This window comes from Mobula hypostoma, chromosome 3 (genome assembly GCF_963921235.1).
Source record: "Mobula hypostoma chromosome 3, sMobHyp1.1, whole genome shotgun sequence".
Taxonomy (NCBI): Eukaryota; Metazoa; Chordata; class Chondrichthyes; order Myliobatiformes; family Myliobatidae; genus Mobula; species Mobula hypostoma.
In genome coordinates, this window is record NC_086099.1 from 151,442,233 (window position 1) to 151,457,716 (window position 15,484).

A 15,484-nucleotide genomic window follows, 5' to 3' on the forward strand; every position below is an offset into this window, starting at 1 on the left:
CTCATCCTTAATAATGGACTCCAACGTCTTTCCAACCACTGAAGTAAGGCTAACTGGCCGATAATTTCCTTTCTCCTGCCTCTTCCTTCTTAAGGAGTGGAATGACATTTGAACATTTCCAATCCTCATAATCTAGTGATTCTTGAAATTCCTTACTGATGCCTCCATAATCTCTTCACCTACCTCTTTCAGACCCTGGAGTGTAGCCAATCTTGTCCAGGTGACTTATCTACCTTCAAGCTTTTCAATTCTCATGCACCTTCTTGTTAGTAATGGTGATGACACTCACTTCTGCCTCCTAACATTTCTGGTATGGTTCTAATGTCTTTCATAGTGAAGACTGACGCAAAATACTTGTAAGTTCGTCCGCCTTCCTTTGTCCCTTATTACTATCTCTCCAGAATCATTTTCCAGAGGTCTGATATCCACACTCGCTGTCTTATTTACTCCTTATATATCCGAAAAAGCTTTTTTATATCCTTTTTCATATCATTGGCTAGTTTCGCTTCATATTTCATCTTTATTCTATGGCTTTTTTAGTTGCCTTCTGTCGGTTTGTAAAAACTTCCCAATCCTTTACCTTCTCAATCGCTTTTGCTTTTATGCTGTCTTTAACTTTATTTGTCAGCCATGGTTGTCTCATCCTCCTTTTAGAATACTTTTTGGGATACATCTATCCTGCGTCATCCAAATTGTCCTCAGAAACTGCAACCACTGAGGTTCTGTTGTCATTCCTGCCAGTGTCCCCTTCCAATCAATTTTGGCCAGCTCCCCTCTCATGCTTCTGTAATTCCTTTTACTTCACTATAATACTGATAAATATGACTTTAGCCCGCTGAGAAGAAGTTGAACGCTCCCAAGCTCTTTTTAATCCTTTCTCTGCATCACCAACGAATGACGTCTCATGCTGATTTCAGCCTACCGACTGATGCTTTCCCTAATCAATAGTGCCACTTCCCATCCTTTCTTTCTCCAGATTTGTCATGCTGGAAGCTTTGGTTCCCCAGAATAAAGAACAGTCAGGGCTGTCCTGTCCTCAAAGCAAGCTCCCCAATCTTGCCAGGGTTCCCTTCGCTGATGGGAAAATCTGCCCTGAAGTTCCTCCAGTTTCACTTCTGAAAGTCTCTCAGAATCAGGTTTAAAATAGAAAATTTTGGAAATAAGCTGCAGGTCAGACGACATAAGTAGAGAGAAAATAAACTTTTACCAGGCTGTTGACAAGTTTTGATGAAAGGTTATAAGAATTACCTTCTGGTCTGAGTATTTTCAATGTTTTCTATTTTTAAAAGTTGAAAATTGGTAAATCAGTTTTCATATTTGGCATGTAGTGATGCCATGGCTTTTTTAGGATGCTTACTAATAAATTGATAGCGGAGGAGTTGGCCAAAATTAAGATATTTTTTCGTGAAAATGAAAGAGAAGATTGATAGCTCAGGTTGGCTGCTTGTTTGAAGGGTTGTTCACTGAGCCTGGAGGTTAGGTTGCAAGTGTCTCGTCACCAGTGGAGGTGACAGCATCAGTGCACAATTGAGTGTTGTTTCTGCCGAGTGCTTGCGTTTATATTGGTCCGACTTGTTGTTCTGATTGGTTGACTGTGGCACTGCCGCTGTTCTCCACTGGGTCCCAGCCCACTGGATAGCTGAGTGATCTCCACCAGCCTGTATCCCTTGGTCATTGCGAGTGTTGGTTCTTCAGGTGTCTAATCCCACAGATGCATAGCTCCGTAAATTGCGTCCAGTTCAATATGCTTGTTAATAAAGTCTTCCATTGAGAACTAAGTTTCTAAGAATTCTGTGCTTTGCCAGGATTTTTATAGTTTTCCAGCCGAACTTGTGTCTTGCTTGGTCTTCATATACTGAGATGAGTGATAGAGGATTGTTTGTTCTTATGGCTAGCTGATGTTTATGTAATCTCGTGCATAGTTTTCTCCCTGTCTGGCCTACATAGTGGACACAATTTACGGACCTATGTGTCTGCGGGATTGGGGCCGAGGGGTAAGTTACGGACACCCGAGGACCCAATGCTCATAATGACCGATAGCCAGCAATGCAGGCCATCTGCAATTACTCAGCTATCTGGTTGGCCAGGATCCAGTGGGGATTAGCGGCCAGCATGACTGCCAAGCAATCAGAACAAGAAGTCGGACCAATATAAATGTGAACAGTCGGCAGAAACAACACAATTGCGTACTGATGATGTCACCTTGACTGGTGATGAAATGTTTGCGACATAACCTCCAGGCTCTGCGAACAACCCTGCGAACAATATTTTTTTGTGTCATTGGTGAGCAAAGCTTGGCTCTGTGAAATTACCTAACTGGTCATGTCTGCAGCTGGGAAGAGAAAGATGTGGTATGATATTTGGATGTGTACTTTTTGTGAGGTCACCTTATTTATGATAAATAATTTATGACAAAGATAATTTCATTTTGGGAACAAAAAATATTTCAAACATTGAAAAAAATACTAGTGTAAGTACTGTAATACTGTTAGTACTGTAACACTTCTGTGTGAGTTTTGTTTCCCTGTTTTCAATTGTTACAACTTAAATTCCAGTGGATAAAATATTCTATTTTAGATGGAGATATTAATCTTTTGTATGAAGAAAATGATCTAAATAATTTCATATTACATTATTCAAATTATACTTACATAAAGTTATTTCAAGGCAGGTAAATGATGTGGAGATCATTGTCTGATGCTTATTTTAAATCTATAGGTCTTGAATATGTGGTTGAATATCGTTATAGCCGAAAGAAAAATCCAAAGATTTTCTGTAAACTGTGCAATTTTAAATCAGAAATCACCTTGTTTCTTCTCCACATCCTTGGATCTAAACACATGGAAACATATCTGGCAAGTATACATAAGTGCTAAATTGACTATTTAGTATATATAAAACAATTGTGGTGTAATTGCTGCAATTATGGTGAGTTATAGTTAAAAACACTAACAACTTGAATGTTTTCATCAGAACTACTTGCTCAATTAGCTATTTAAAAATAAAATATATGTGATCTGCTGGAAATGATTTTAAATTTTCTTGTTTTATTTTAGTTGTGCCAAGGAGCACATATTTAACTGAAAACAGTAACATCAAGTGTCCAAAAGTTTCTTGCGTGTGCTCTAATTTGCAATATGTTTTATTCATTCACTGTCTCTGTTTTCAGTATAGCTATCCTTAATATTAAAATGTGTGTTGTTGTTTTCAAATATCATCATTGCATCAGTTTTCCCGGCCTACCCTCCAGTATAACAATGCTTTGAGATCTTTCTGCTCCTTGAAATAACTCTCTGGCCTGTGCATTCTCAGTTTTCACTGCTCCAGCATGTGTATCAATGGCATTCTCATTCCTTGAAATCCAATCCCCAGATTCCACTTCTCCCTATCATTTTTAATTGTATATTGTATACTTTGACTGAAGTTGTGTAGCTCATGTCAAATTCTGATTATGCTCTTGAAAAGCCATTTGAATGATGACAACAAGGTTAAAGGTAAACTGTGCAACGTGTTGACCTATTACAGGTCGACCTTCACTAATTCGGCACCATTGGGACCTGAGGAGTGCTGGATTAGGGAAAATGCCGAATTACAGAAGGATCACATTAAGCATAATCAGTGTCGGATTATCGAAGGAACCGGATTACAGGCAGTCAGATTAGTGAAGATCGACCTGTATTTGCCTAATCCAGTAGTGTCAGTGGTTTTATAAAGAATAGTGCATTCTATTCAACTGCTTGAGGAGGAACATCTTGACTGTAAAGAACTTTCATTGGATGGTATTTGATAATCTCATTTTTCTTTCCAGTGCAAGCATTATCCAAGTAGCATCAATGTCAAGAAAGCAGGGAAGGTTTCTGAATGGAAAGAATATGTCAACAAAAAAGCACTGGAAATTGAAAAAAAGTATGGAAGACGAAAAATAACTGTAAGTAGAGATACTTGCTGATCATTTAACCATAAATCATTCCCATCACATATAAGTGCAAATGTTTATTCTAACATTTCGCACAAGTTGTGTAAACTTACAACATGGTCCACCGAGGCAGTTTCAAATTTTAAGGTACTCAAGTAACGATTATGACTTTTATTTTCTTTAGCCATGCTGTTGATTACTGCGTTGACTATTAATCGTGTTCCTTTATGGTATCGTATCAACTGCTTTTTAAACTTCTCATTAAGATTATCAGTTGTGTTTTACAGGAAGAAGGCAGGAGAATGGGTTTATGAGGGATAATAAATCAGGATGTTTTCTATCTAGATTTTATCTGGATATCTGGTCCCTCATGATAAGCTCATAAGATTTAAAATTTATCATGACTTGGTTCTTTAAATTTAGAATTGGTATGCCTATGGAAGTGTGGTGGCCAATGGAACTTATTCTGGCTGCAGGTCCTTAACTGTGGTGTTCAACAGGGATCCATTCTGAGACTTTTGCTGTTTCTGAAAAAGCTTGGATGAAAATGAGGATGGGTGAGTTAGTAAGTTTGCAGTGACACAAAGATTGATAGCTTTATGGATAGTGTAGAAAATTGTCAAAGGATAGAGCGGGATTTAACCCTGTTGCAGATGTGGCAAAGGGCATTTAATCTGGCAAATATGAGGTGTTGCAGCTTGAGGAATCAACTGTAAAGGAGCAGTACAAAGTTAACTGCAAGACCCTTGAGAGCATTGAAGTACATAGGGATCTTGTACTAAGTACGTAGTCCATACTCCCAGAAATTTGCTGCCTAGGTTGATAGGGTTGTAAAGGCATTGTAGCGCATGCCTGCCTTTATTAGTTGAGATGTTGAGTTCTAGAGTTGGTGAGTTGTGTGGGAGCTTTATAAATCTCAGGTTAGAAACCATCCGGGGTATTGCATTCAATTCTGTTGACTCCATTGTACTTGGGGTGTGGAAGCTTTGAGGGGATGCAGAAAAGGCTTGCCAGGATGTTGCCTGGATCAGTGGGCAGGTGCACCAAGGGAATGTTGGACAAACTAATGAAGGCAATTGATAGAATTGTGTACTCTGTTTGAAGACCATTAATGGGCAAGGCACAAGTCAGGAGCATGTTCTAAATCACTAACAGTACCCTCAGGTTATCTACATTCAACTATGACATAGAACATAGACGGCATAAATTGATAAGTTTATGAGAGGGTTGCCCCAAGGAAGGCTTGCATTTAAGGTGAGGGGGAAAAGTTCAAAGGGGATTTGCTTGACAAGTTATTTTACACATTTTGATGGGTGTCTGGAATTTGCTGCTGTGGTAGTGGTGGAGGAAAGGTATTTAAGAGGCTGTCAGATAGGCACAGAAGTATACAGAGAATGAAGAGATAAACTAATGACACTTAATTAAACACATCTCATGTAGGCAGAAGGGATGTGGTTAATTAGGTGTCATTATTATAATAGTTTGACATAGCATCATGGGCCAAATGGCCTCTTCCTTTTATGTACTGTTCTATGTTCATGTAGATATCCTGAAAGTGCTGTTAGTGATTTAGAACATGCTCCTGGCTTGTGTCTTATCCATTAATGGTCATAAAACCTGAGTATACAATTCTATCTATTTGTCTTCCCTAGCTTGTTCAACATACCCTTAGAACACCTGCCCTCTAATCCAGTCTTTAAACAGTATATACAGCCTCAGACCTGCTTTTGTAGTTATGGTTCTATGGGTGATGGACCTCAATAATCTGATTTAATGATTTCAATGATTTTAAACATGTGGAGCAAGGCACAATTTCTAAATCTGTGAATGACTGGAAACTTGGTAATACTGTGAAGAAACTAAACTTGGTTTGCGGCAGGATGTAAACAGGTTGGTGGAATGGACAGATGCATTGTAGATAAAATTAATGGAGAGAAATTTGAAGGAATGCATTTTGGTAGGAAAAGTATGCAGAGGCAGTCTAGAATAAAGGTTTGTTTCAGGTGGTTTATCCATTTTCATTCTTTCTAATTGAACATAGGTGAACAATGATGCAGTTATTCTTTTTCGGGCTATTTCAGAGGGCATTTTGAGATCGGTATTTTGGGACGTAGATGTAGAGACATAAGTAGTTCAGATTGGGAAATGGAAGCATATTTTGCCCCTTGAAAAATTACAGTAAATTGATCCACATTATTCAGATTTTTTTTCATGAAATTCTAAATTATTAACTGAATTGAAATTACGTAAGTGTTATGGTGGGATTTGAACTCTGATTTTTGAGTTGTTAGTTCAGGTCTCGGATTAAGAGTCTGGTAATATTCCTGCTTTTACAAAGCCTTGTAAAGGTATTCAGCCCCCAAACGTTTGTTCACATGAGTATTACAACCAGGGATTTTGATCAATTTGACTGGGAATTCTTATTTGTGATTCACATGCTCCTTTTTCCTCAGTCTGTCCGTCTGTCTAGGTACCATATCTGATGTGGACTTTGGTGACCATGGTTTTCCATATGGATCTATCCTTCGGTTTTTGGATGACTTCCATTTCCTCGATGTTTAGCCACCTGGCTATGCTTTTGATGTACATAAACCAAGGTCTTTCACAGTAGAGCCCCAAAATAGGGAAAATTATAAAGCATAAAACACTAAAAACTCTAAAACAGAAATGTCAGCAGTTCAAAAATAATCATTCCTCCTTTGCTCAGTACTTAGTTGAACCAGCTCTTGCAGCTATTGCAGCCAGTAGTCTTTTTGAATAAATCTATTAGCTTTGCACAATGTGATGGAGCAAGATTCACTCATTCTCCCCTGCAAAATTGCTCAAGCTGTGCCAGGTTAGTTGGGGAGCAGGGGTAGACAGCAATCTTGAGATCTTGCCGAAGATGTTCGATTGGGTTAAGGTCAGGACTTTGATATGCGTTTTTTTTAAAGCTAGGGCTTCTTCCTTCCACTCTTCCATAAATACTGCAAAGCCTTAGAGATTGTGGAGCCATGAACTTCATCTCCAGTTGCAGTCACTGACTTCTGCAGCTCACTCAGAGTGACTGTTGGTGCCACAGTAGCCTCTCTTACAAGTGCCATTTTTCTCCAGCGATTAAGTTTAGAGGGGTGGCGTGACTTATAAAATGTGGCTGTGGTTTCTTTTTTCTCCCCACTTTTTCACGCTGGACTTCACTAAGTTCCAAGGTATGCTTAGTGCCTTTGAGATAGTCTTATACCCATCTCCAGATTTGTGCTTCTCTATTATTATTTCCCTGGGTTGTCTTGAATGCTCTTTTGCCTTCAGTTTGGTTTGCCTTCATTCTGTTGGAAATCTACCACAGTGCTGGACCTTACAGAGGAGGGAGGATTTATTCAGGTGATCCTTTAGTTTTCTACATCAACAAATTGGGTGAGTTGGTAAGGTAATATATAGCGTTGAATCTGAGGAAAGTTAGTTTAGTAATTACAAAAGGCATGAGTACTTCTTCTGCCTTACAATTTTAGATTTTAATTTTTTGAAAATTTTGACAGGTTTTGGAATTTTTCTTTTGACTTGGCATGTTGAACAATGTTTTGTAGATTACCTCAAATAAGTCTAACTTCAATATATTTGAGATTTAGAAAATGAGACAGTAAAATGTGTAAATAATTGTGGGGCTGAACACTTTTTCAAAGCACAGTGATTCAAAGAAAATCATTGCTCCCATCTGTTTCTGCTGCAAAATACCTTAAAATGTTACATTTTGTTGCATGAGGTACAAAAGGTGCACTACACAGAAAACATTGGGTCAGAATGCCAGTGGAGCACAGTAGCGTAATGCCTAGTATAATGCTAACACACACCAGTGGTCCTTGTTCAATTCTGCCACTGTTGTTCAATGTGTTTGTTTACAATTTATGCAGTTGAGTACACTTGTCATAAGCCGACTTGACAAATTGGAAATGTTGTTGCTGATCTGTTCGAGAAAAATGAAAATTGAGAGGAAAGGCTCTTATTGAAATTTTTAGTAAAAGATTTATTGATTATCTGTGACTTGTGAGATCTTGTGCATAAATTGGCTGTCTTATGTAATGGCTATATAATGACAGGAGGGGAGGACTGAAACACATTTGGATATCTTGATAGTAAAATTACAAGTACAAAAACATTATTTCATTGTTTATTCTGTAATGTTCTAAAGGGAGTATTTACGATTCCTGCCAGTCTGTCGAAACTTTGTGTTGTTGTATAGCCTTTGTCTTCAAAGTTCACATTAAATTTATTATCTAAGTATGCATACCAAATACAACCTTGAGATTCATCTTACAGAGTACAAGGCATTGTACAATATGTTATAGAAATGTGGAGAGTAGAAGAAACTTTGTATTTTGGAGAACTGTATTTGATTCATAAAAGTCTTATAGGCATTCTAAGTGTATTATAGTTAGCTTAAGTAATTTTACCCAGTTGATGTATTTTAAATTTCAGATTCTCCAAGGAAAAATAGACACAAAGGCCAATGAAAAATCTGCTGTAAAACGAATGGCAGAGCAATGTAAGTTACTAGCAAGAGAATCTTTCAAAATTAGACGATTTACCTTAAAATCCATATTCTTGACTTTAAATGTAAAATTATACAAAGTTTTTAAGATCTCCTTTGATATTTTTACGCAAGGAATAAAATCTTTCAAGCAATCTGTATCCTGTTGATATTCTTGATGTTAAAATTAAAATTCAAAAGTACCAGGTTTCAAAAATTGTGCTCATCGTGTTCCTGAAAATAGGTTGCTTATTTATACTGTTGTAACAAAATTAAATCTCAGCTTAAGACCATAGGAGTTGAATTAGGCCACTGGGCCTATCGAGTCTGCTTTATCATTCAATCATGTCTGTATTTTTTTTCCAAACCTGTTCTTCCATCTTCTCCCCATAACCCTTGTCCTTTTTACCAATCAAGAACTAGTCAATCTCTGCCTGAAATATACCCAGTGAATTGGCATCCACAGCACTCTGTGGAAATGAATTCCATAGATTCACCATGCTTTGGCTGAATCAATTCCTCCTTCTCTCGGTTTTAAAGAGATTGAGGCTGTGCCTTCAAATCTAGACTCTCCTACTAATGGAAGCATCCAAGCCTTATAGAGATCCCTCCTCGTCCTTCTGAACTGTGAGTACAGCCCCAGAGACATCAGATATTCCTCGTATGTTAAGCCTTTCATTCCAGGGATCATTCTTGGGAATGTCGTCTAGGCTGTCTCCATACCCAGCACATCCTCCCTTAGAAATAGGACGCAAGTTTTCTCACAATGTATTATACAGTTTCTAATGTAGGCCTTTGTTCATTGGGAATTTAACAAATTGACATTCTATTCATAACACTTTGATTCATTCTATCTTAACTCCTTTACTCACATTTCAAATCATCCGCTCCCACCATGTCAAATGTTGTAGATTATGAACTTTGCTATAGTAGCTATCACTGCAGAATCTTGAAAAGTTTGAAGCTGTGATTGCATGCTCTTTCGACATAGAGATATAGAATTGTACAGTACAATTGAATCTCTTTTAGCTCAACTATTTTGCATCAACACTTTTGAAAAGCAGTTCAGCTAGTTTCTCATCCATTTTCTGCTTCCACTTTCCAACTTTTTTTTTCTTCAGTTCCACTTCCAAGGTTGTTAGTTGGATTTACATTCAATCCTATTTTCAAATCTGCAGGTTTGTTTGATTTCAGTAAATGTATTAGATATATATATATATATATATAAAGGAGACTGACCTTGGTATTCATTTGATGATGTTGATATATTGCTAGAATATTTTATTAGACTAGTCCTTGACGGATTGCGCATGAAGAAAAAGAATTATAAGTGAAATGAATCAACATTGTATGTTTCAAGGTGGTCCATTTGAAGAGAAGTCATAGTTTACCAGGATCCTGGCATTTTCCAGTGCAGTTGATCTTTTACCTACATACACAGTCCATAAGTTTAGTTATCTTTAAATGTTATCATCTATGTGTAGGAGTGCTTTGAATGATCTTCCTACCTAAATATGTATTCTGATATCAGTATTACTCTGAAACTGGGTGTGAAGTAATGTGTTATCACTGAATGATACAATGTTTTTGAAGCTGGAGAAACTCCCACAGTTAACATGGGATTAAATTTAAAATGGGATTATAAAGAACAATGAATAGAGCTTTACTGCAGCCAATCCTATCCATCTGAAAACAGGGACAAAGATGCTACGTTCTGTGAAAAGTATTTTCCTGAAGTTCTCTGGCTCTTTTTTTCAGCTATTGTGGAACCTGAGCGTAAACAACAGAAATGTAAAGCTACTCCAGGTACGGTTATTAACCTGATTAAAGGTGAACTTTTATTTAATTCATTTGTTTATTTTTGTACTGTTACTTTCCCAACATCTAATTTCTCATATTTCCCCCTGAATGATACTGTTTTCCATCTTAATTCCTCCTCCTTGCTTTTTGTCATGATGCTGCTCAAATTTCTTTCTGCCTGATTCTTTCAAGAACAGGAAATACAGCCATATGTAGTGATTGAACTGAGCGTGCTTTTATTCTTCCTTGTTTTCAGTGAATTATCTACAGGGAATAAGATTTGTCAATCAGCCCTCTCCCATTTTTAATCTCTCACAGTCATTTCTGCAATTACCAAGGACAATATCTAGTTCTCAATTTAGAACAATTTTTTTTCTGCTGAAGGTGAAGGAAAATTGCATCTTGCAGTTAACAAACTCGTTGGAGGCAGATAAATGCAAAACACTTAATGTGAGCACTTGAAGTGTCATGACTTGGAAGGCTATAGGCTGAGTGCTGGAAATTGAGATGATTATGGATGGTACTTGATTGACAGTATGGATACAGTGGGCCAAAGGAACTATGTTGGTATGATGTGAATGCAATTTTCTATAACATGAAAGGCCATCATTTATTATGGATCCCTAAGTGCCCTGTAGAAGCTGTCATCTTGTTGCAGCATTTGTGGTGAATTTTGATAAAGCAGATTTTATGACAATCATTTTGCTTCTCCATTACCAAACTTGATGTTACCTATCGATTGTGGATTTATTTACATAGAATTATATTCTCCAGCGGGGGGCGGGGGGGGGTAAGGTTGCCAACGGACAAGAGTAGCAGTCAGATACGTTGTGTTTGCCCCGAGAAAAACTACAATGACCATGAAGCCTTGCGCGGGCACCTGTGCGCCTGCGTCACTTGTGCATGCCTGTACGTGCTGATTTTTTTCTACAAATCGATTTTGGCGATTCTGTTCGGGGGGTGGGGGTTTAATCACGACCGGAATATAGGTGATAAGTGGCTAATACACTCAATTTCGTTTCTAAAAGGGTTTATCTAACGAATTTATTATTAAACACACAGCAACACACATCAAAGTTGCTGGTGGACGCAACAGACCAGGCAGCATCTCTAGGAAGAGGTAGCGCATATTTTCCCCGCATGAATATAGTGATAAATCAATTATCGGGGAGGACAGGGGAGCTTGAAGTAAGTGTTGAACGAACTTCCAGTAGAAGTGTTAGAGGCAGGTTCGATATTATCATTTAAAGAAAAATTGGATAGGTATATGGACAGGAGAGGAATGGAGGGTTATGGGCTGAGTACAAGTCAGTGGAACTAGGTGAGGGTAGCGTTCGGCACGGACTAGAAGGGCAGAGATGGCCTGTTTCGGTGCTATAATTGTTATATGGTTATATTTCCACATCATCCCAGACATATGGACTGCTAGCTCAATAATATGACAAAATTAAAATATATCCACACATAGTTGCAAAATCAAAGTTGCCTTATTTTATGGTTTAACAATACTTACTTGCTACTTGGAATATCTTCACATTTCCTTTGTCTATCTCTTGATGTGTTGAAGGAAGTTAACAGGTAGTCCAGTTAAACCTGATAGAAATTAAAAGCATGTTTTACTCACCAAAACTATGATCTTCTTTTAATAGTCAAACAAGACACTCTAAGGCTTTTGAAAATATAACATACAGTACAGAAGTTGACTTAAATTATATTATTTTTAAATTAATTTTTTAGCTTATCTGTGCCTAATTTTTTTTTCTTTTCAACAGTGGGAACAACTGATAGAAGTTCAATAGGATCAAAAATTCTCGAGGATCACATCAAAAAATCTGATTTTGAGGAGGCAATAATAGGTTCATTTTTTGTTATTATTTCATTTCTACATAATTTCATGTGTTGCTTGACTGTATTTTATGAAATATAGTTTACTCTAAAAAATCTCAAAACTAATGTTTTAGGCAGTGAGAAATCATGAAAAGCAGTTTTTGCTTAGTATGGAATCTTCAGTCTTGTTCTGTTTAGAGTGGAAAAGGGTGAAAAGAGATTTGATGGAGGACTTTCAATTCAGAAAGTAGAGCAAATAAAATGAAACCGTTCTCAAAGCTGGTTTGATGCCCAGAATTATTTTCTAGTGCAGTGTCTGATTAGCCTTTGAAAAGCTTTGCTCTAGTGTGTGGTGGAAGCCTGTTCAATGTAAGAGTGCACTGGAAACAAGGAGAGTGTGGTTGAAATGGCCCTGGATGCTGAGAGGGCAGTGGAAACAAATTCATGGTGGAGAGGAAGGTAGCTACAGATTTGCCATTAGTTTTCTATAGGAAATGGAATAACGATCATAAAGGGAAAGAACTACAGGAAGGATTTCTCTTTAAAACACCAGTACTAACTTGAGCTAAATTACAGCTTCATGATCTGTGATGTTCTGCAACTTTGTGATTCCTGTCCTATTGAAATGCATATTGGCTAAATTATGTTGAGAATAGTGTAAATCTGGGAGTACACTGAGATCTGTGAAAATAGTGTGTAAATGAAAATGTAACAATTAAGGAGTTGGAAATTGTTAGTGTTGTCACAATAAGTCAACACTTCTGTAATCTTTGCCTTATAGTAAAAGTATTTATATACTTCTGTTTACAGGACTAGATTATGTGACTGAATATCATTATAAAGGAAAAACTGAGCCATTATATTACTGTAAGCTGTGCCATTATGAATTGCCTCTTGAATGTATATTGGCTCATATCTCTGGATTTAAACATACACAAATGTACTTAGTAAGTATACAAAATGACAAATACACTCAAATGTAATTATGTTGCACATTTTTATTTTTTGTATTAGTAGAAAACTTGCTCAGATATATATTTTGTTTTAGCAAACGGACTAAACATCAAATACTGTTATTATTTTTATGACCTTTTCCTGTTGGACCATCTGACCCTCCTGCTTGCTGGACGATTCTGAGTTAGATACATTCAATCTAGTGACACAATATCCGTTGAGATGCTTGTTTTTGAAGGTCTGGTATCCATAAAGCTAAACATACTAGACCTGCAGCCCGGCTCTCTCGTTGTTTAAACCCATGGTGCATTTATATTCTGCATTTATATTCTGTTGGCTCTAAGAGTTGCAAAAACCTCAGCAGCCATGCCCAATTATTATCATTCCCACCATCAAACTCAAGTTTAAGGTTCCAAGTAAATGTATTATTAAAGTACATAAATTACACCATATCCTACCCTGAGATTCTTTATCTAGCAGGCGTTAACAAAAAATACAAAGAAACATATCAGAATTGATGAAAAACTATGTGCAATGACTGACAAACAACCAATAGCAAAAGGCAACAGATTGTAGAAATTAAAAAAAAACAAAACAATAGTAATAAATAATACTGAGAACATGAGTTGTGGAGTCCTTGAAAGTGAGTCTATGGGTAATGGAATTAGATCAGTGTTGGGGTGAGTGAAGTGATCCACTCTGGTTCAAGAGGCTGATGGTCGAGGGTTAATAACTGTTCCTGGACCTGGTAGTGTGGGACCTAAGGTTCCTGTACACCTTTCTGATAGCAGCAGTGGGGGGATGCTCCAGGAGGCGCTCATGGAGTGAGGTTAACTTTGGCTTCGCTTCATTACCATTACTTTTTGTTAACCTATGATCACCCTTATTTAATTCATTTTTACCTACACTTAAAGAGTTATACTATTGAATTATCCCTGAGCTTTGATTGTGAAATTTGAAGAAATGAGCAAAGAAATATGTACAAGATCTAAAGGGTGTGATCCTAAAAATGGGAAAGATTCCGATGGTAACGGGCGGGAAAAAAGGTGAACCTAAGCAATCTAAATTAACTTATGATACACTGTTGGATCTTTTAAGTATGAAATTTGATGAACAATGTCAAAAGTTTTAAAGAAGACAAAGTCAATTAAAGATTCTTTAGAATTGCTTGGTTACGAAGTTAAACAGTAACAAAGCAAAATTGCAGAATTGAACAATGAAGCCCGGAAGAGAGATCTGAAAATTGAGAGTTTGGAACAAAAACTGTTTTTGACGTTTGAAGAGCTGGAGAGTTTTAAATCCAAGATTATTGATCTTGAAAATTGATCCAGAAGTCAGAACATACGTATAATTGGTCTCCCTGAAGATGTCGAGGAAGGGGACCCTTAAAATTCTTTTCTCAACTTTTAAAGGATGCGTTTAGCTCTGTATTTCTGGATGACCTTCCATTGCTCGATCGCGTTCACCATACACTTCGTCAAAAACCAGACCCAGACTTTAATAAACCAAGACCAGTGGTAATCCGTTTCCATTATGTTCACGTTAAAAAGCATCTCATCGGAATTGCCTGTCTTCAAGGTAATATTAAATTTCAAGATTACCAATTCCAACTGGTGGAGGACTTTAGTCCAGAAATGATGAAGGAGCGGCTGGCTTTCAAATCTCTGATGTTGGAGTGTTACCAAAAAGGTCTTAGATCAGCTTTATTGTACCCTGTGCGTTTAAGAATTTCTCCTCCGGTAGGACCACGCCGTATCTTTTATTCCACAAGTGCTGTTCAAAGTTTCTTGGATGAGCACTATCCAACTGCTACGGATACTTAGCTCTAATTAATGTATGGCTCTCGCAGTATTGGCTCTGTTGTTATGTGCTTTTTAAAGTCCATAATTATCTTATGAAGATGAACCTTTATAAGTTCAAGATTTTCGTTTTTTTTGGTCAGTAGTGTAGGTATTTTTCAGATTTCAATTTAAGTTTTTCTTTGAATTCGTTTTTTCTTACTTTGCCAATTTCTAACTATTTGATCTTTGATATTGTTATTAATGATTTGATGCTGAATTTCTATTACAATGGAGGAATATCTTGTGCTTTTTTTGTTTCGTATAATTAAGATGGTTTGTTTCCCTTTCTTCATAATACCTTTATATTTACTGCAACATTTTTTGTGTTCCTCTTCCCATAATTCCTTCCTTTCTTTTGAAGTGCCATTTTTAATTATTTATGTTTGTAATTGACTAATAATATGCATTGGCTTTACTCTTTTATTTTAGAAACCACAATATGAGGATTGTTCAGTGTTTAACTTTTTTCTGGATTTCTGGTGGCTCTCTTTTCAACATATATCTTTGGAGTTGCCTTCTGGAGAAATGGGGGTAGAGTTAGTGTTAGTTTATTCTCTGGCCTTTATCTGGCTTAGTCTTGGGTCTTTGTGGGTAGAGGGTGGGGGTTTTTTGTACTATTAGTTTTTTCAATTGGGCTGACTT

At 37.1% G+C, this 15,484-nt stretch overlaps 1 protein-coding gene across 8 annotated transcripts in view; it reads left to right on the top strand.

Moving 5' to 3' along the window:
- The window catches only part of LOC134344314 (uncharacterized), a 150,436-nt gene that overhangs the window by 39,186 nt on the left and 95,766 nt on the right, over positions 1-15,484 (top strand). For 7 of the 8 annotated variants that reach the window (XM_063043869.1, XM_063043868.1, XM_063043867.1 and 4 more), the window contains 6 exons: positions 2,719-2,855; positions 3,809-3,928; positions 8,369-8,435; positions 10,179-10,226; positions 11,993-12,076; positions 12,858-12,994. The exons of the other annotated variant lie outside the window; for it this stretch is intronic. In XM_063043869.1, the coding sequence (XP_062899939.1) occupies positions 2,719-2,855; positions 3,809-3,928; positions 8,369-8,435; positions 10,179-10,226; positions 11,993-12,076; positions 12,858-12,994 (593 nt within the window). The remainder of the gene's footprint in view (positions 1-2,718; positions 2,856-3,808; positions 3,929-8,368; positions 8,436-10,178; positions 10,227-11,992; positions 12,077-12,857; positions 12,995-15,484) is intronic. 8 annotated transcript variants of the gene reach the window in all.